The sequence below is a fragment of the Aptenodytes forsteri genome, unplaced genomic scaffold (genome assembly GCF_000699145.1).
Source record: "Aptenodytes forsteri isolate BGI_AS27 unplaced genomic scaffold, ASM69914v1 Scaffold273, whole genome shotgun sequence".
NCBI lineage: Eukaryota > Metazoa > Chordata > Aves > Sphenisciformes > Spheniscidae > Aptenodytes > Aptenodytes forsteri.
In genome coordinates, this window is record NW_008795041.1 from 258,345 (window position 1) to 278,267 (window position 19,923).

General features: G+C 40.8%; 1 protein-coding gene across 1 annotated transcript in view; it reads right to left on the minus strand.

Moving 5' to 3' along the window:
- Window positions 1–135: 135 nt before the first annotated feature.
- The window catches only part of TMEM27 (transmembrane protein 27), a 21,527-nt gene continuing 1,739 nt past the window's right edge, over window positions 136–19,923 (minus strand). Inside the window, exons 3-6 of the mRNA XM_009276867.1 lie at window positions 14,908–14,993; window positions 7,377–7,493; window positions 4,390–4,584; window positions 136–292 (exon numbers count right to left, since the gene is read on the minus strand). Of these exons, the coding sequence (XP_009275142.1) occupies window positions 136–292; window positions 4,390–4,584; window positions 7,377–7,493; window positions 14,908–14,993 (555 nt within the window). The remainder of the gene's footprint in view (window positions 293–4,389; window positions 4,585–7,376; window positions 7,494–14,907; window positions 14,994–19,923) is intronic.

A 19,923-nucleotide genomic window follows, 5' to 3' on the forward strand; every position in this document is an offset into this window, starting at 1 on the left:
AGCAAAAGGTTCTCTCGAGGGAAATTAAGTGAAAGGACATTTTTCTTGTCTTCATGTTTGACATTCAGGAGTAGTGACGAGATAAGGTAGGCACAAGAGTCTTTCAAAAAACCATCAGATAGCAATGGCAGCATTTCATAAGGACGTGAACCGTTCATCATCTGTGGCAAAGACTCCATTAATGTGGCCTGCTTTTAAATCCAGTGTTTCGCAAGGAATCCCATTTTCTACTGTTACTGTCACTTCGCCTTTCTCTTCCAAATTTTCTCTCTCTGTTGACTGTTTATTCTTTCTAAAAAGAAAAGGAAGAGAAAATCATCTTATTCTGTTGAACTGCAGCACTCCACTATGATTCCACAGACAGAAAACTGCACATTTAGTCAGAAGTTTATCATAGGTTATGTCTGAAAGGCATAATCTGGTGCACCTCTTTGCTGTTGTAAATCTATCACAGAAGGTGGGAGGCCCGCAGATTGGAAGCCTTGGTTTAGTGGTTTGAGGTCAGGATCGGGAATCAGAAAACATAGAGTAAACATGTTATAAATATGTTATAAATATTACTTCAGCTCCTTGTTCTGTAAAATGACTGGAGGGTGCAGAAGGAAAAGTTGGTGCAAAACAAAAATGGAAAAAATCTCTAAATTTGTTTTTGTTTTACATCAGGAAGGACGACACTAAACATCTAGTCCGACCCTGTTACGTATGTCATAGATTTCAGCCCATGATGTGGACAAATTAAAACATACTTTTTAGAAGCAGATCAGCTTTAGACTACAGCCTCCAATGATGGAGACTTGAGTGCCTTCACACTCCTTGATGATCTTTTCCAGAAATTAGGTACTCTTAATGCTGCAAATCTGCATTTTTAATTCGAACTTCATTAACAGCCACCTTCCCACCCAGTATTTTATACTTTTGTTTTCTAGATCAAACAATTGCACAGCTTTCACTTTTCCAGGGTCTAGTTCTCACCAAAAGCATATTAAAATAGTTGCTGAATGAAATTATCTAAAAATACAACCACGAGAAGATGTAATACAGAAATATCAGTCAACATGTCATGATGTTCCTTTAATTCCAGATTTATTCTGACCTTGAGATCTACTAGTTCATAGTTGAAAAACCTGCTGTACTTTACAGCCTGCAGCATCAGCGGTTTCAGAGGATAAGAAACTCAAAGGTCAGCTCCACTGCTTCTTCCTACTCCACAACATGTACTGTAACAATCTGACTCAGGACAATCATAACAACCTGACTCAGTGTAACTGCTAATAACAGTGATATTAACAATAATAAAATTTTATTGGCCTTTGGGAAATTCTTGGCATTACAGACTTGCTAAAAATAAATGTGGGGTGTAGTAGTGGAAACTTCTGACCTCTGGCCGCTGTATCTGCTCTTACAGTGGTAAAAGGAGTGTTCTTCAATACAAAAACTGTGGGGGCAGAATATAAAAGATACTAAGGAGCAGATTTAAAAGAAACGAGAGGAGTAGGAGATGTGTGGCACTCGTTGCCATAGGAATTCAGAGAAGCTAAAAATTTCTGAGTCCAAGGGGAGACTCAACAAGTTAAGGGAATAGAAAACGTTGTGGGTTACCCAATACGTGAAGACCAAATCCAGCTCATGAAGGTCCCCAGCTGCAAATTAGATGCTGGGAGCGCAATAGAGGGAAGCATTGTGTGCCCTTACTCTGTATTCACTCTTCTCAAGGCAAATGTTTATGGTCCCTGCTGCAGATGGGATTTTGGGGGTAGGGGTGGACTTCAGTCAAGCCCAGCATAGACAGCAGAGGATGGTCCTGCTCTCGGTATGTGCCAAATCTATTATCAGAGATGGAGGTGTCCTATTGCTGTGATGACAGGGGAACAAACAAAAGACTGGCAGACAGCGTGTCTGATCCAGCTCACCGTAGAGTCAAGGGCTACAATCACATGGGGCTTTTCAAGCTGCAGGCAGCTGAGGCTTGGAATTTTACATGTTGGCAGTGATGCACAGCGAAGACCTAATTAAGAAAATCTTCCAGTTCAAGAAATGATGCGTGAGTCTAACTCATTACTGAAACTCCATTATAGGCCAATCATGTGCTTCCCTGCCACCCTGAGTATGAACAGCCTGAAGCACGTGCTTTTGGGCTTAACTGAACCGAGGTATTTAACTGGTACTTTAAAGGCCAATAAAGGCAAAATGCCAGATTTATGAGAAGTCAACGCCGTCCCTGAGGCCAGATTTGCAACACAGCTTACTAGGCAACAGAGCTGCCACTATGTCAGCTCTGGACAGGTTTCCAAGAAAACTCATTACTGGACATGCTGAAGTCTCTGACAACCTGGTCACATACTTTGGTGCCTGAAAAAGAGATGAGCACTTTCGAAATTCTCTTCTCTGATGTCTGGCTCTTCTTTTGAGAAGCCAAATAGCCCAGACCATCCCTTTTACCTCTCCAGTCTTTGCAACAGTAGATGGAAGAAATATATACTTGGTTTACTCTCTCTCTCACTCCCCTGCCCCTGCCTGCAGATGCCATTGATGTAAAAGGAGGGTTAGAGTTCAATCACGGATGAATCTGCTCTGAGGAAAAGTTAAACGTAAGGCAGAGTAGGGAAACAGAGGGATAAGTGAAAAGGAGCATAACAACTAAAAGGACAACAAGAGCATGAGACAGAAAGGATGCCAAGTGACCTCAGGCAGGCAGCAACAAGCCATATTACTGATGGTATGATGATAAGAGCATGTCATTTACACCATATTGAGGGGAATTGCTCAAGCTCAGCTGAGTTATTTTGAAAACAGAGGGGGGAAAATGCTGTCTTTCAGCCTGATATAAAGCACAAATGATTATTTTAGCTAGAAAAATCATCGCTATTTAGCATAATTTATTTATATTACACTTATTTGAAATGTTCAAAGCCCCCCTTTGAGTTAGGCGCTATACAGACACACAGAGCCATGATACTACACAGAGGGCAGGTATGGGCTTCAGGAAGCAACATTATTCTCCAGTTTTACAGAAGAGGTTGCCTAGGTTCAGGGGATAAAATAACTCAGCCCATACCACATGGAAGGTTGTGACAGGACTTAAACTATCCACAGATCTCCAGTACCTGCCCAGACTCTCTCCCCAACAGCATCTCTCATGTATCGTTTGTTGAATTTTGTTTTTTGAAAACAGAAAGGGGTTTCACAAATTCATGCAACTCTTCTGAATGCAAAATATAACTGAAGGGATTCTGATCACACTACTACGGGTTCTCTGTGAGAACCACTTATTCTTCACAATAAGTGTTGCTTTTCTGAGGTCTTTAAACATTGTTCTTCAAGGTGATAAGAGGCAGAAAGGAAAAGTCTCTGCAACACACTACTTTTCATATAAGAATCCCTTGTTCTGATATATTTGGGGATGCAGTCCACCATACATTCAGTAATTTTAACATCATCTAGTTGTCAGCAGAAATTTACCCTTTTTTAGTTCTTCTGCTGTTCCTGTATGGCTCTGTTGCTGAAGTCATAATTTTGTGTTAACCTAACGTCCGTGGCAGCCTAAATCGTGGCAGAAGCTGAACTTCTATGGTAGAATCTCAGCTCAGTTGAGAAATTTCTATTCCTTATGCCCAGCTCTGAGCCCACAGAGATGGCAGGACCAAAACTCCACATACTCTCTGGCCTGCTCCAACATGCTCACACTAGGGAAGCATGAATAGCCTTCTCTTTTTCACCAGTGCCACCACAAGGCAGAAACTGAGAGGAAAAGAGAGTATCTCTCTCCTACCCTACTGCCAATCAGCAAACACCTAGGCTCATGGGGAGATCTGGTCATGAGCCTGTGAAGGACTGGCTACTTCGGACTCATCAGGTCATGAATGGTAGGTGAGACCATGCACCGTTCCATTGAGCAGGCCCTCTTCAGCCATACATTAATCATTATTGTGTCCTCTACTGAGGCTTCTCAAACTGCAGCAGCAAATTTTTTTTAGCCCTGCCAGCTTTTGACACTACTGCCCTGGAAGGGGCACTGTCACTGCCAGCCTTCTCCCTCTTGGCAGCTATTTGGGTAGTCTGTGAGAGGAGGCTCACCTATGGCACACTAAACCTTGAGAAGAATGACAGCAAATGTCTTTATAAAGCTATCATCTCTAGCTAGGTGGCCTCCAGGATCATATTCTTATACTCCCTATTTCCTCATTACACCCCAGCATTACTAAGGCATCTATACTTCACAGTTAAAAATTTTAACCCCTTTCCTCGGAAAAGGACACATGGGTTAGCTTTACCTATGGAGGGAGGGGGGACACAGCCATAATTTCTCTGAAGCTGATCTGAAAAGCAAAACCAGCCCAGCTGACTTAACTTGCCAGTATTCAGTTAAAACAGAAGAAAAGCTAAGCTTACTTCTTGCGTTGCTGAATCCCTGCAACAACAAGGAAAAAAATTCCAGCCACAATGAGACAAAGAACAACACCAAATACGATAAGCCAGACAGGCGTGGAGGGTTCAACAGGAGGTGATAAGGTTGAGGTTATCTTCAGGAACTGCAGTGTTTTGTCACTCAGTAGGAAGGCACTGTTGATTCTGTTCCGGTTCATCCTTCATAAAAGCACAAAGAACATCACAACTTTTTATAAAGGTATTTTATAAGTTAAAAGGATAGAAGAAAAAAAATAATTTTCATGTATGTGCTGCAAGTCTGGCAGGGCTGAATTTGATCCAGCATGATGTTGGTAGGATTACACAGACCTTCTCTTTAACATAGACCCTGTCAGTAATCCATAGACACCCACACACTTACAAGGTTTTGAACACCAGACTTTCGTATGTCTTTATCTGAAAAATTGGGAAATACAGATGAAACCTGAAGTACAGTATTATTACTTGTTTCTGTTTTGGACCATGTGCTGAAGACACAGCAGGTTGTAATCTGTAAGGGTGGCTCTGTTGTCTTGCTCATGCAGAATTCAAGATTAGCATGGGAGTGGCAGATCTACCCTGCAACGCTCAGAGGATTTACTTATCAGTGCCTCTTGGTTCCTCAAACTGAACCAGTCCTGCATGTTATGGGCAGGTACATCTGCTCCTGTTGCTGTAGATTTTCTTAGGTCCATGAGGCACAGAATATGATTTGGTCCAGAAGAATCCCTATTGCCAACATGCCCTTCTTCCCCGCAGGATGCAGCTAAAGGGATTTGTACTTTGCACATTTTTTCCATTATGAGAAACTAAGTCTGAGAAATACGCTTTGTCATATGAGTAGTACAACTGCTACCCTTTAATGGATATCTTCACCCACAATCATTACTTCTAAGCATTTGCAGGTATTTCTGGATCTGAATCTAAGCAGCCTTAAAAGGTTTTAGCAGTATCTTTCATTAGCTTTTTCAAAATGTTAGAAATTTTTGAGAAAGTATATTACATATATTGGTCTTGAGAGATTCTTTTTGATTGCAGTTGTATGATTTACAGCAGCTCTTTCTTGTACACAATTCAATTCATTTACCATAGAGCAAGTATTTCCTAAGAACAGATATATGGGAAATGCAGGTAAGATTTTGCAAATTTCTTTTCTTGGAAATCATAATGTTTGACCGTCCCTTAAAGAGGAAGTTCTTAGCCTTAATGGAAAGCCAGCATTCCTGGAGAGGACTGAAAGCCATGGCATATTGTAAGACTCATAATACGGTAAGCTGTCTTTGATTTAGAAAATATTTTCATCCTTATTGATATAAAAGGATCATTGTGAACAGCTGAAATAAGCATTGTTCACCCTCATCTAACGGCTGGAGTTACAGAATTATGTGCTGAAACACATGCAGTAACTACAGGTGCATTTTGTATTTGTATACGCATAAATACATCTTGTGAATATTTATGCAAGATCTTGGGACTCATACAGAGCTCTGATAAGGTTTGCCTTCCTCTTTATTCTTAGTTTGTAGAGAACCTCATACAATAAAACCCTGGTCCATGGGTAGCGTTCTTATGTGCTACTCTAGTATGAAGAATTAGAATAATGATTTAGTATGGAAGCCTGCAATCAGAAGCAATTGAATAAGAAGTATTGCAGTTTTATAGACCGTTTTATTTCTTGCTTCTAAGTTAGGTAGGAATTAAAACTTTTCATAAATAGCATATTCTTCTTTATCGGGTGACAGACAACAGTTAAAAAACAAACATACTATAATAGCATCCAATTTCTGTGGCAAACAGGGCACATAAAAGACTTAAATAAATCAGCTTATGCGACTGAACGTATCAAAGAGTAACAGAAATGCAAAAACCCTGCATTCCAGCACTCTTACAGAGACCTCCAGTGAATAAATAATCTGCTTCCTCCACTAATGCTATGAAGCCATTGTTTGGTGTCTCTGTAGGAAATAGTTTAATCTGCTCATAAGCTTAAAAGTTAATCTTTCCAGAAGAACGCATACTCATTCATCAGGAATTAGGCATTACACCTCCATAGAGATAACATGAATTTTCAAGACAAAGTACAGAATGTCCAAAAACAAAGAGGTCTGTTTTCCATTCCGTGCTTGAGAAATGTACATGAGTTATGCTGCTTGTGGGAGTCATCCCTATAAACCCCTTATGCAGGTTTGGTGGACCACTGAAGTCAGATCACCTGTTTTTACTTTTTCCCTCTTCAGTTCCACACTCTTGCTTTTATTGGTTATAGAATGCGATATTTAGTAGAAAGCAAACTGATTTGTACCGCACGGTACTTTGTAAAAGCAATGCTCAGCTACAATAGTGACTGAGATCCTATGAAGAGCTGGTATGAAAGGAATGTGAGTATAAAATTGTTTAAGCCAAGCCGGGACACAGCCAGCTCTGCTCATGAAGAGTTCACACGAGCTCTCCTCATGTGAAAGCTGACTTCTAAAGTAAGTCAGATGAACTGTACTTGAGAAGCACTGAAAGGGAGCCTGCGGTCATTAGTCCAGGTGTAGATGTGCATGTGGCATGCAACGAAAATTAAATTATATAAATCCCACCCAGAAAGTGTGCAATTCCATCATCTGAGGAAGAAGGCTCTCTGGTTGGGAGATGTAGCAGCAGGATGAGAACAGTGTATGTGCCACGCACTAAACAGCAAATTACAGGTAGGGCTCTGGAAAGGGACTAGATTTCATCTGAGGCTCCAGCATTAAGGGAGACTCCTTCCAAAGTTATAATCCCAAGGGTCATATGCTTTGCATTCTGCGGGACTGTTAAAAATCCTTCTAATCTCACATGCATGAAAGAGTACTGACCCCTTGGTGTTTTAACTACTTGGATTAGTTTATCCTTAAAGAGGCAGAGTGCTCACGCATACAAGGCCCAGAGAGAGAAAGCTTCCCCAGTCAGCAAGGAAGAAAAGGCTGCAGAAGCAGTGATTGTACCTGATGGCTGCCTCTACCTCACTTCCAGGAACAGTTGTCACGTTTTTGGAAGAATCTGTGACCACAAACCAAAACGACACCCGATCTGTCACATTGCAGAGCAGCACATTGGAAATTCTGTGGATGGTTAAAACAAAAATCATCATTAAAGAAGCATGAAAGGAATTATTCAAATATTTCAGATTTTCTTAAAATATTGCTTTCACCTAGAAGGGGAAAAATTCTTACATTTCAAAAAGGTGACAGTTAACGCCCAAGGAAGAAATATCACTCAGCATTTCCCATTTCCCAATATGTTTTTTAAAAATTTAAGCTTATTGAGACCAAAATTGAGCCTTCAAACAAATTTCTGAATCTATTACAAACTTGCCTGGTCTTGGACATACATTTAGCGGAATCAAATGGAAAAATACATATTTGCTTCTTAATCATCAAGACTGTGACAAAGGCCATATAATGGAGCAAATGCACTGAAGAACTAAAAATTTAGTTTTTGACAGCTAATACCACAGGAGCCAGGCATGGGGGATTCCCCACATGATTTTCAAGTGAGTGCAGCCCTTCTACACAATGCATTTGTTGGAGAGAAGAGTAATGAAATTGATGTTATTCTTTTTGACATCTTTCTGCACAGTCAGGCACAGAATAGAGGCAACAGGCTAAATTTCAACATTATACTGGCACTGGCCCGTGCCCTTTAGCTTATACTATGACAAATACTTCTCTTATCTGTCTTAAAAGGAGATCGCTCAGCTTTATGTGAAGTTTATGGAAGGGCACAGGCACGCAGCTTCACATGGCATACTATGTAAAAAGTGTGCAAAATGTCTTTTAAATGCCTTTTTTCAGATTCTTACAAATTTGTCTTCTACCACTAAAACTAGTAAATGGTGGAAATATCATTAGAAAAAACTCATGGAATTACATCATCATGAGTATTTAAACTAAAGGAGTGAAGGCTAATACATTAGCATCATAATAGTGACTGAGGATTGATGGTGCCCCTATGTTCTTCTACCTGTTCCTAGTTTATTCACACAACTAAGAAACAAACCAACCAAACTCATGTAATACACAGGAATTGTATAAGGTAGCATTTATTACAGCATGGCAAGGAACATAGCATGGCATGTATCATAAAAGGACAGCCAAAGCCTTTATGAATTCAATGACAGATAGCTAGAGAGATAAAAAATGGAAAAAAATGTTTAGTTCTATATCATTAATAAATAACCCAAAGAATTTGGCTCAGGATTCAGATTTGCTGGCCATGCCCAAGCAGCGAGCAGATATTCTGGAGGTCCAGAACCAAAAGTTAGGATCATTTTTACTTCCAGGGAGCAGCCTGGACTTGGTTCACCTTTGCACAAGGTCTGCCTGGCCACAAGCACAACACAGCCGCCCCGTCTTGACAGACCCCGCTTGGGACGATCAGTCTTCAGATGCTACCTACTGTACTGGAGAAGGAAACCCTGCAGTAAGCCAGCAAAGAAGAATGCAGCCCGTCTTTTAATTAACTTCGGTCTGTAATGCCCATTACTAACTCCTGTAACTGGTTTTAAGGTTTGGCCTGTCCATCATCAAAATGCAAGTTCTAACATTTCCTTTCCAGCCTGTGCTCTTCCTCAGGGTGACAAACCCCCGGCTGCCAGCAACCTCCCCCTGCCACAGAGCTCTGTTTTGTAGTGCCACCTGCTGGCTAATTACAAACATAATTAAATGACCCCCGCAGTGGCCTGAGGAGCAGAAAGCATGAGGTAGGAAGGAATGTAAGGGAGCCAAAATTGCCGATGAATGTGTAGTCTCCATCCGGAGAAGAACGGGTTCGTTTTTAAGGCAGGACAGGCATTGGCTCGATCACAGTAGTTCAGTATTTTGCAGAAATATTTTACTTACTGCTGAAAGCTTTTTCGGGTGGTGTTTTGGGTGCCTTGGGTAGCGCAACCTTTCGTTTTACAGAGAAGGTATATATTCCACAGAGATATGCAATAAGATGGAAAGCAATGATTTTGCAGAGCTGAAATACCCACTTTTACCTCTCTGGAACAATGTCAATTTTGCAAATACAGAGAATTTCTATGGCTATAAGAGGAAAGCCATCCTCTGGAATTTGAAAAGATGTCCACAGCAGTTTGCTGGCAACAGTCAGAAGATGAAAGCAGATTTATTCCTCCCAAAACAAAAGCAAAGCACAAAATTTACAGGAGGGGAAAGAAAAAAAGTCTGCTTTTGGCTGGTGGCTGACAAACTCTTGCTGACTTCACAGAATATCTACAATTGAATCTGCAGAGGAAGTTTTCCATCAGGAGAATTTATAACAGTAGGACCTAAAGCTTCGTGTTACTGCAGTTCTTAAAGCTGGAATTTCTGTGGCACAATCAAAAACTGGTCCAGGTAGAAAATCTGGGTTCATGTTGCCCTACGGATGTTCTTCAAATGGGGTGAGTGAGGAAAGCCTGATCCCCAAAGAGAAAGATAAATTTGGTAGATAAAGACTGGCAGAACACCCTGACTTTCTCATTCTTGTTCAGAGACTCAAAGAGACTCTTCAACCTGGGGTCTTCCCTACAGCGCCAAGGCTTTCAGCGTGAGATAGGGCACTCGGTCATCATTAGGGGCAGCATCTCTCTCTCTCTAGAACAAACAGCACTGAATCAATTGGGCGGCAAGGCTTACACTAGGATACGTAAATTTTGCCTCCTTTCTGCTCCCTGTTGTGTCTAAAATCCTTGCTCGATGATAAGCATCCAAACCCTGGCTTCACTGCTGCCACTTTTTCATTAGCGGAATCTGAATGCTGTAAATCCTTCCAGGCTCCAAAGAGAATAACGCCACTCACGAGAAGTTCAAAGGGGATTGAGTAAACACCAAAACAGACTGGTTCAACAAGCACCAATGTGGCAATTTCTTTGCCACAGGTACACCTTTTTTTTTTTTCCCTGTGCTATTTGCATGCAGGTTTGATTCACAGCATGCAGAAGCATTACAAAACTATGCCTTTACACTGTTTAGATTTGAGAAACCTGACTTCTCCATGCACTATGCTAATTAAGTGTATTTGTAAACATATCTGTGGACATCTTTTTATTTCCTTAGCAGGTGATAGACTTTTGTCATGGGAATTATAGGAGACTGTTATCATCAAAATGACAAGATCCTGGTTCTGCTTTATGGCACCATGGCAAAAGTCCAAAATTGCATTTCCTTTAATACACGCAAGTGAACACCAGTGACTCGAGTGCAGGAAACCCTGATGGTTCCTTGGCCTGAAACACCATCATTGTTCCTTATGGAGATTTAAAGGATTGTTTAGCGGTAATAAAGAGCTGCCAGGAACTCAAAGGGAGCTGGGTGCCTACAGCGGCCGTTAGCTCGTGGGAGAACCACAGTCCCCAAGTCCCAGGTGCCTATCTCCAGCTCTCCCGAAAGCATCAGGCCTCTTCCAACCCAGTGCTGTGGAGCTGCTCCTGCAAAGGAACATTATTTTCTTCCTTTTTGTGAACAGCAGCCATGGGAGCACCTTGATGTAACAGCTTTAACTCTAGAAGCTTATTTTGTTGTTCTAAATGGTCACAATATTTTTAGTATCAAAATAGCCTGTCTTAGAAAGATGGATAATGGTGACAATTTTTTTTTTGTCACTTCATGAGGAAAACTGCAGCTTTTTTTATCTAAAAAGGGGGGGAAGATGTACCAAAAGTAGATTCTGTTGCTTGAATGAAAGTAAATGTGATGACATTCTGCTCTATAGATTAACTAGTCTCAGGCCCAAAAGAGATGCGTATTATTTCAAATGAGTCACAGATTAGAGAAACCAGGGTTACTAACACAGACTACAGACAATAATTTTTTAACACTGAGAGATCAAAGGTTGGCTTACGTAGTTCATGAATGTATGTATTGAGAATGAATTGCAAGGGCATATATAGAGCAGGAAATAAAGGGGTTTTCTTTCTCCACTGAAAAAGAAGTATTTATTTTATCTGTATTAATAATTACTGAGTAATTTAATGGATTGTGTCTTTCTTCTGTTTCACACAAACTTGAAAATTTGACAAGCCTTTCAAACATTAAACACAGCTCCATGATTTATTAAATTTTAGTTTAGAAATTAACTTTAGAGAACTCGAGATGTAATGTGCAATCCTGTCCATTCTGCCTTGGGTCACTCAGTGGTTACACAAGGGCAACAACAGCATCAACCGCTGCTTCCAGCAGCACATTCAAATGCTTGTCATCACAGGCTGGCTTTCATCCAGCTTCAGAAGCCTAACAAAAGGTGACTTTGAATCTCAAAAATGATGGGACAGACTGCAACAATGGTTATGCTGATCCACCAGACAAATTATTTTCGGGCCTGATACTGTAATCTGAAATTAATGGCATTTGGTCTCATGTGGGAGTTAGTTGTGGCTGTGAGTTACTGCAGGGCTGTGGGTGTGTTAGAAATTAATGGGATGTTAAAGGGGAGGTTTGTCACATCCTGGGTATGGCCCTGTGCGGCATTTATACCCTGACAGAATCAGTATTTGGTTATGTAAAATACTGGTGAATTTTTCATAGGTCTTTCTTTTGACAAAAATCTTTAATTAATCAGACACAAAATCTGGGTACATTTAGATGCTACCAGAACGCAGTCACAAACAATTTGTTTGTTCTTTTATGACAGCATAATTGATCATTGATCTTTTACAGCTCCCAAAGAAAATCTGTTGGCATTTATCTGTAAAAGCTCACGTAGTGATAAATGCAATTTATTCGCCACAAGCTCCTGCTTCTGCCTCCCTCTTCACCACACTGCAAGCCCCTGCCACTATCCTTGCCAGCTATGCAAAAGTGCCGTTCCTGTGTGCACGGCATGCTGCTGTACCCTCTGGGACGCTGAGTGCTCCCACACCTCCGTACCCCCTGCAGAGGGGATGGAGATGGACTGCACTCCTTCCTATATACTCATTTCCTTCCAGCTGCCAGCCACAAGGGTGGGGAAAGGAGTGCGCTATTTCCAGGACTTCTAACAGGATGGCGGCTTTCATAGCTTTCCTGCTCCCATGTAACAGGCAGGTTATTTGGGGTGTATTGGGAGGTTCATCTAGCTCTCCATCAATGAATGGGGACTCTGAGGTCCCTAGGGATTTGGGAGAGATGGACGGATAAGAAACTCCTCAGTCAGTTGCCTAGCAAGTTGTACCAGATCTCAGAGCTACACAGCTGTCCTTCGGTTGACATGCTGTCTACACATGACCCCACAGGTATCTAGAAGTCCTAGAAGAGTTACCAGTTATACCTCCAAGGTACACCCCAACAAGTTATACCCCGTGAGGAAGTCCTATACCATCTTAAAAAGAGGTAAAGATGCCCACACCTAGCTGTTTCCAAATATTATACTGACTTCTCTTCTGACAAACATAGTAGCAGGAAATTATTGATGTGTGCAACCCCACCTCCAAACTGAAGTAACACTGACATTATTTGTCCATAGGAAAAATTATCTTGGTAGGAAACTGAATTAAGTGAGCATAAATTCTGTGATTTCCCAGAGTGGATAAAGATAACTTCCATTAAAACTTTAACTCCTTTCGTACTAGCTTGATTTTTTCCTATTCCTGCACCAAGCTTTCCAGTATTAGTTGAATCTGCAGAGAGCCATGGTGCCTGAAGAGGAAAAAGATCACTGGCTTCTGACACAGGTGTTTTGCTGTGTGAAAGCACCATGACTTTGAAGGAAGAGAATAATTTAAAAAAAGGACCTGGGACTAAAATATACAAAATTGAATCTTTATGGATCAGATACTGGATGAAAACTCTGCTAAGTTGAAAACCTGAGAAAAAGCCCTGCATAATGACCTTTAATTAGCTTGTATCTTGAACTAACTTTAAGTGTCTTTTTAATTGGGTGCAGTAGCATACTTGGCTGTTTTTGTTAAGCTTGGTGTAACGGCTCTCTTGCTCAAAGGAGACAACTTCTGAGGAATAAAAACAAAATAGCAAGGAACCAAACACTCCTGTTACATGGAGAGGGAAATCACCTTCTATTTAAGAGAAAGTGCAGTAGCCACAATAATCATCATGTGACTCAAGTTAACTAATATCTTTGCAAATGTGGAACATGCTACATCTGATGCAATGACAGCCTGGAGCAGGTTTTTTTTAAAGTAAATTGAGAACCTTATCCTCATTAGCCTACCAGAACCATAAATCTTTCCTTTAAGATTGAAAAACAATGAAAAAAAAAATAGGCCTATAGAAATACACTTACAAGGTTTCTCATTTAAGAAAGATAAGAACGTACTGAAAATACAGCTTGCTAAATGGTCTGTCTAATCTGGTATCTAATTTCATAAGTAGCAAGGATCAGAAGCCCAAGAAGAATATTCAATACCTCAAGGTAGATTTAATCCCAAAAACAATTACAGGCTGATTTATGTCTGAACTGCAACATCTGAAACTTCTTGATGCTAGGTAACTCAACCGCTGCAATATTAGGGATAGATACCCCCAGCAGAACACAGCACTAGCATAGCTATCCACCTTCAGTTCTCTGAGTTAGCTCATCTTCAGCATGCTGCTGAAGCTGTGCTCTAAGAAAATGTGCACCAAAGCTGCTTATTCAAGGATCTGTACTGCATTTCTTGACCTTGCCAATGTGTCCCTTCGCTTCCTCCCAGTATGGTCTCCAGAAGGTATCATGTCTTACTGCCAGATTCTGCTAGAGTGAATTGGCACAATCCCACTGAGATCCACAGCTTCACTATGGATCATCCACTTCACATCATGTCGTGGTTTAACCTGGCAGGCAGCTAAACACCACACAGTGTTCGCTCACTCCCCCACAGTGGGATGGGGGAGAGAATCAGAAAAAAGGTAAAACTCGTGGGTTGAGATAAAGACAATTTAATAGGACAGAAAAGGAAGGGAAAATAATAATGATAAACGAATATACAAAACAAGTGATGCATAATGCAACTGCTCACCACCCGCTGACTGATGCCCAGCCAGTCCCTGAGCAGCAGCCGTGCCCCGCTGGCCAACTCCCCCCAGTTTATATACTGAGCATCACATCATATGGTATGGAATATCCCTTTGGCCAGTTTGGGTCAGCTGTCCTGGCTGTGCCCCCTCCCAGCTTCTTGTGCACCTCCAGCCTCCTTGCTGGCAGGGCAGTATGAGAAGCTGAAAAGTCCTTGACTTAGTGTAAGCACTGCTCAGCAACAACTAAAACATTGGTGTGTTATCAACATTATTCTCATACTAAATCCAAAACACAGCACTGTACCAGCTGCTGGCAAGAAAATTAACTCTATCCCAGCCGAAACCAGGACACATCAACAGGGATACTGGTCCAAAGATTGAACATTGCTTAAGGCAGAGAGAGTGTGGTGTTTAACATATATCTGGGTGTCAAAGAAATATACTGGAACAGTCTGTTTTTAGAAGCTGTATATAATGATTTCTACAGTTCAGTACAGCAGAGAATGGGCCACTACATGCAGCATTGTTAATATGTATAAGGCAAATCAGAGTAGATGCTTACTGAGTTGTGCTCTTGCTGGAATATCTTCTCAATGCAAAAGCCACCATTGCTTTGAAGAGGTACTCTTCATTAGCATCCCAGGCGTACTGTAAAGGAAGATGGAAAACAATCAGTTTCAGCACCAGTGCTGGCAGCACAGAGAGGGAAAAGAGTCACTGAACTTGAAATGCTGTATTGATCAAGAAAATGAATAAATTCTCTGGTTGTGCTACGAAAATAAATTCCTGCCCATTATTTAGTGTGCACAAAGGATTTTTTCTAACGGCTGTTATAAAGCGCAATATAAAGTACAAAGATCGTTTCCAAAAACTGAATGAATTGAATGTTTCTGAAAGCTGACCAAACTGGAGATGTAAAGTTTCTTGTACCAAAGACTCGGCATATTACTAGAATTCTCCCCACACAGCTGCACCCACGGCCTTGCCTCTTTCGCTGGATAAATCCTGTTAAAGTAGAAGGTTTAAATCCACTCTCAAAGACCATTTGGCTCTGCCCAAAAATAAAAAAAAGCTAACGTTGAAGGTAGTCTCTGGGAGTTGGATGTCAGGACACCAGGAAATCAAATGATATTATGGCCTTATTGCTGCACACCACCCTTGCTACAAGAAGACAGACTCAACTATAGTACAAGTTACTACATCGCACGTGAGACAAAAGAAAGAAAATAGCATCCTTACTACTTCAATAAGAAGCAAAATACAGGCTCCAAAAACTGTTCTCTGTTGCCTTGGTGAAAAATCATGCTTCCATAATTTCAGTTTTCTGAGATAGCTTCACTAGGTTCCCCTGGGCTTTCATTCACGTATGCAATTATAATGACCTGTAAGAACTGCACCTATTACATTTTTATAACAAGAGCCATGACTGAGGCATACTGATTGAACTTCCCCTTTCAGCAGATTACAAAGATTAATAGTTTCCTGGAAAGATATTAATGCAGGTTAGAGGCAGCTTTCTTCAGTCAATCAGAACACAAATCTAATCTTTAACTTTCAGCATTAATAAAATCTGCAATGTAATCATCCAAACTAGAAACCCAATGGTGTGGATACTTAACCCTGTTGACAACTTGGACCTACTTTTTCACGGGCCTTTATAAAACATTCAAAACCCAGCAATGTACATCAAAAAGTAGTAAACAGCATTGAAAATGCCAAATCTTAATTCTGGTTTTTAAATTCTGATTTGGGATGCATGGAGCTGCAACCTCTCCACAGAAAGAAGGAATCCAACTTCCAGGCATCAGCCCTCATTTTGCTCTGACATCCTGTGGACTGGGAACCTAAGCAGGGAAGACAGCAGTCATTTAAAGGGCAGAAAGTCATACTGATCATATTTATCATCCCTAGACAAATGATGAGTTGTGAAATGGGCTCTCTGAGATGCAGTAGGACAGGGACAACAAAGCTGAGCAACAGACAACTTGAGTAGCATTAAAATCCAGATGCAGCGCTGAGAATCTGGGTTCTGACTCACCACTCTTGCCTTGTGAATGAAGGGATGTGTAAGCATACTGGGATAATGCATGCCAGTCTAGGAACTTAAACTGAAAAAAGAAAAAGAGAGACTCTTTGAAAAGAAATTATAAAAGCCTGTATTTTGATCCCACTGCACTGATGAAAATGTGACAGTAATGGCAGCAACTAGTACTAAAAGAAAAAGAGATAATGTAGTAGAGGAATTAATATAGATGAGAGCCATAAAACTATTTATTGTAATTTTAAAGACATCTGTATTTAAACCATGGAGCACAATTTGCAGCACTAAAAGGGAAGATCTTCCTTTTTCTGTGTCTAGTACCATTAACTGAATCCCCACATGCCATCTGCAGTCTTTGAGAACAGGTCCAAAAGGACAGAAAAAAATCATTCGTTACCCAGTGGATTAAACCAGTTGTAGAGATAATTTAATCAGTTGTCTTGAAAATGGATAATGATGAAGCACACTCCATTTCATGCTTACATGGACACAAACACAATGCAGCACTACCATGTATATGTACTTGATATGTTTATGTTTAGTGCAGTACATGTATATATGCACAATTCGTCACTATCAAGTATTCAGTTTTCATAAATAGTGCAGTAGCCTAGAGCTTCTTTAAGTCAGAGTAACACAAAGGGTATCTCAAAACAGGGAAAATAATTTGTAGGGAGGAACTCCAGCCCCAGCTGAAAGAGTAAGCACTTTAAAAAAGACAGAATATACAGAAAGCTGCAAGAAATGGGGGAGGAGACTGGCAGAGAAAGCTCAGCAGAAATCAAGGGTCTGCTTGAGTGAGGGGAAGATGCTGCAGACAACCTTTTGGGCAGAAGGGCAAGAAGCCCCAAGAAAACAGTGATGAGACAGGAGGTAGAGGAGATGGAGATGGCTGTGGGCTCCATATGAACAAGAACCTCTGTACATGACTGCATGCAGGAATAGGCAGGGGGGAGGCAACATATTGAGGAGGAAAAGTACGGCAAGAATACTTTTAAGCTAATAAACTGTACGAACTCAGGACAAGTGGGCACGAATTGCCAGAAGCCAATTTCTAATCATCGGCTTTCTCCACTCAGAGGGATAGGTGCAAAGAAACCTGAATCGTTCTACTATAGGGCTTTATCAGTTTCACCTTTATCCTCCAAATGCAAACCTTCCCTCCTGCATGGTTCTGTCTTTTAACTAGACAGCCATTCAGACTGCAGTGTGGCTACAGACACATGAACACACTTCTGGGTCCCCTCTGGCGGCAAGACACCAGGTGGACGTCAGCCTTTCTCCCTTTCATCCTCTGCCCTGGAAACAGCCTGAATACATGAGCAGGAAGGGAAGCGCACCTTCTACTTCACCTGGCTGCAGCCCCTGAGGTGCCAGCTCTTTGACTCTTACCGTTAAACTGAGTGGTGGCAGAGAGTTACACAGACTTCTCAGTGCACATCACTTCCGCTTGCTCCCTAGTCGTCTTTGGCCCTTTTGAATTAACTCTCTACCACTCTGCTAACTCCATGAGTAGGAAGCAACTAGTGACTAGCAGCTATTCCAGAAGCCACTCATAAAGTTAACACCATCCTCAGAGAGACTCATAAATCACCTTCCTTCCATTTAGGCTTATAAGACACCATGTCTCCTCCCACCGGTTAGCAAAGTCTCTGTCAAGTACACCCATTATTTGCAAATAAAATGCTAACAGCTAAATACTTACTGTATCTTAGCTGCTATTTCCAGCTCCATTGTGATAAGAACTGTATAAATACACTAAATGGCACTCCCTGCCTCAAAGTACGGCCTACCTTGTGAACAAATTAAAAAATGGTGTCCTGCCTTTATCAGCCTCCCACAAAGAGGCTGGCATGCACTAAATCATGTGGAAAACTACACTAACCTATTTCCTATGCCCCTGAATGTACACTGGAGCTCTCCTGCCAGTCCTAGAGCAAAATGACCACAGTATCAGGGTTTTCTGTTACCATCTAGCTTGAAGTGACTTGGAAATGAATGAAACGGAATTCAGTAGCAGAGCATCATACCAAGACATTCTAAGCGGGCTGTGTCCTACCGTGATACAATGACAGTATTACGCTTTTCTTTGCTAAAATAAATAAACAAAATAAAAAAGTAAAGTGTCCCAAATTCTTCAACCAAAATTCTTTTCAGTTTGATAGTAGTTTCCGTTTCCAATTTCAGTCATTTGCAGAGAAGATTGCAATGGCTATGAAAAAGGAACTACCACCTGTGCACTTAATAAATTGTTCATTATTTGTGGGTAATTTTGGATGGCATCATACCACTTTCAGCATGTTGTTGTTCTAAAACGCTGTTCTAGACTGTCCCATTCTTAAGGCTTTCACACACTTTGTTATATGAAATAAACTACTATCTATCTACAAAAAACAACAGACTCCTCAGTTATTGCTTTTTTCTTGTAATATAAAGTGCCTTTAAGAGTAATGATTTGTATCACACCCTTTTTGGATGAAAAATAAAAAAAATCACAAATGATCAAAGAAAAACACCTTATTTTACTATAGTTGGAGAAGTAAAAAGCACTAAGAAAGAGCATTACTGGGAACTGCAATTTTCATTCTTTGCTACTATTTTGAACCAAGATTAAATCAAAATATTAGCAGTTATCAACAAGAGGAGCTTCAATAATGATTTTGACATATTTTCAGCTATAGGATTATACTACTTCTAATAAATTTTTAAACAAACCAGGCTCGCACTACTGTTTAATTAAAATCTCTCACCCAAGAGAATTTACTTCAATATGAATTTCCACTGACAAATAGTTTAGCATGCATCTTGAATACTTCTTCCCAATTTGTCTGGTTTATGAAGTTACCAGCGGAATTAGGTCCCTGCTAATGTTAGTTTAAATTACCTGATATTTCAGGGTAATTTTAGAATGGCTTCTACGGTCATAGGGAGATTCTCATCTCTCCAATCTCTTATAACATGTAACCTACTGCTTTTTGTTTCCCAGGGCTTCTAACATAATCAGACACCAGACTTCCAGTGGAGATGACTGTCCGAGACATTTCATATCTAATTTCATGCTGAGCCCTGTAACACACTGCAGATTCGCTCTAAGCATTCAAAACTGCAAACGAAGTACTGGGCTCTGCCATATTTCATAGCACTTTAGATCAGGAAAGACCATTCTGTCATCTAATGTCCCAGTCTCTTATATATCAGAGACCCTTATTGCTCACACCAGTACTTCTACATTAAGCCCAAGGACTTGAATTAAGCCAAAGCATTTCAGTCCTCATGAGACTAGCCTGTGCACCACAGGCAGAGAAGAAAGGCCACTATCTGAAGCCCTACTTTAGTAGGGAATTGATGAGAGGTGCTTGAATGATCTCTACAGATCATGCCTGTCTCAGAGCCTGACATAAAGTCCCATTTCATAAAGACCTGTCCTGGTTTCGGCAGGGATAGAGTTAATTTCCTTCCTAGTAGCTGGTACAGTGCTGTGTTTTGGATTTAGGGTGAGAACAATGTTGATAACACACCGATGTTTTAGTTGTTGCT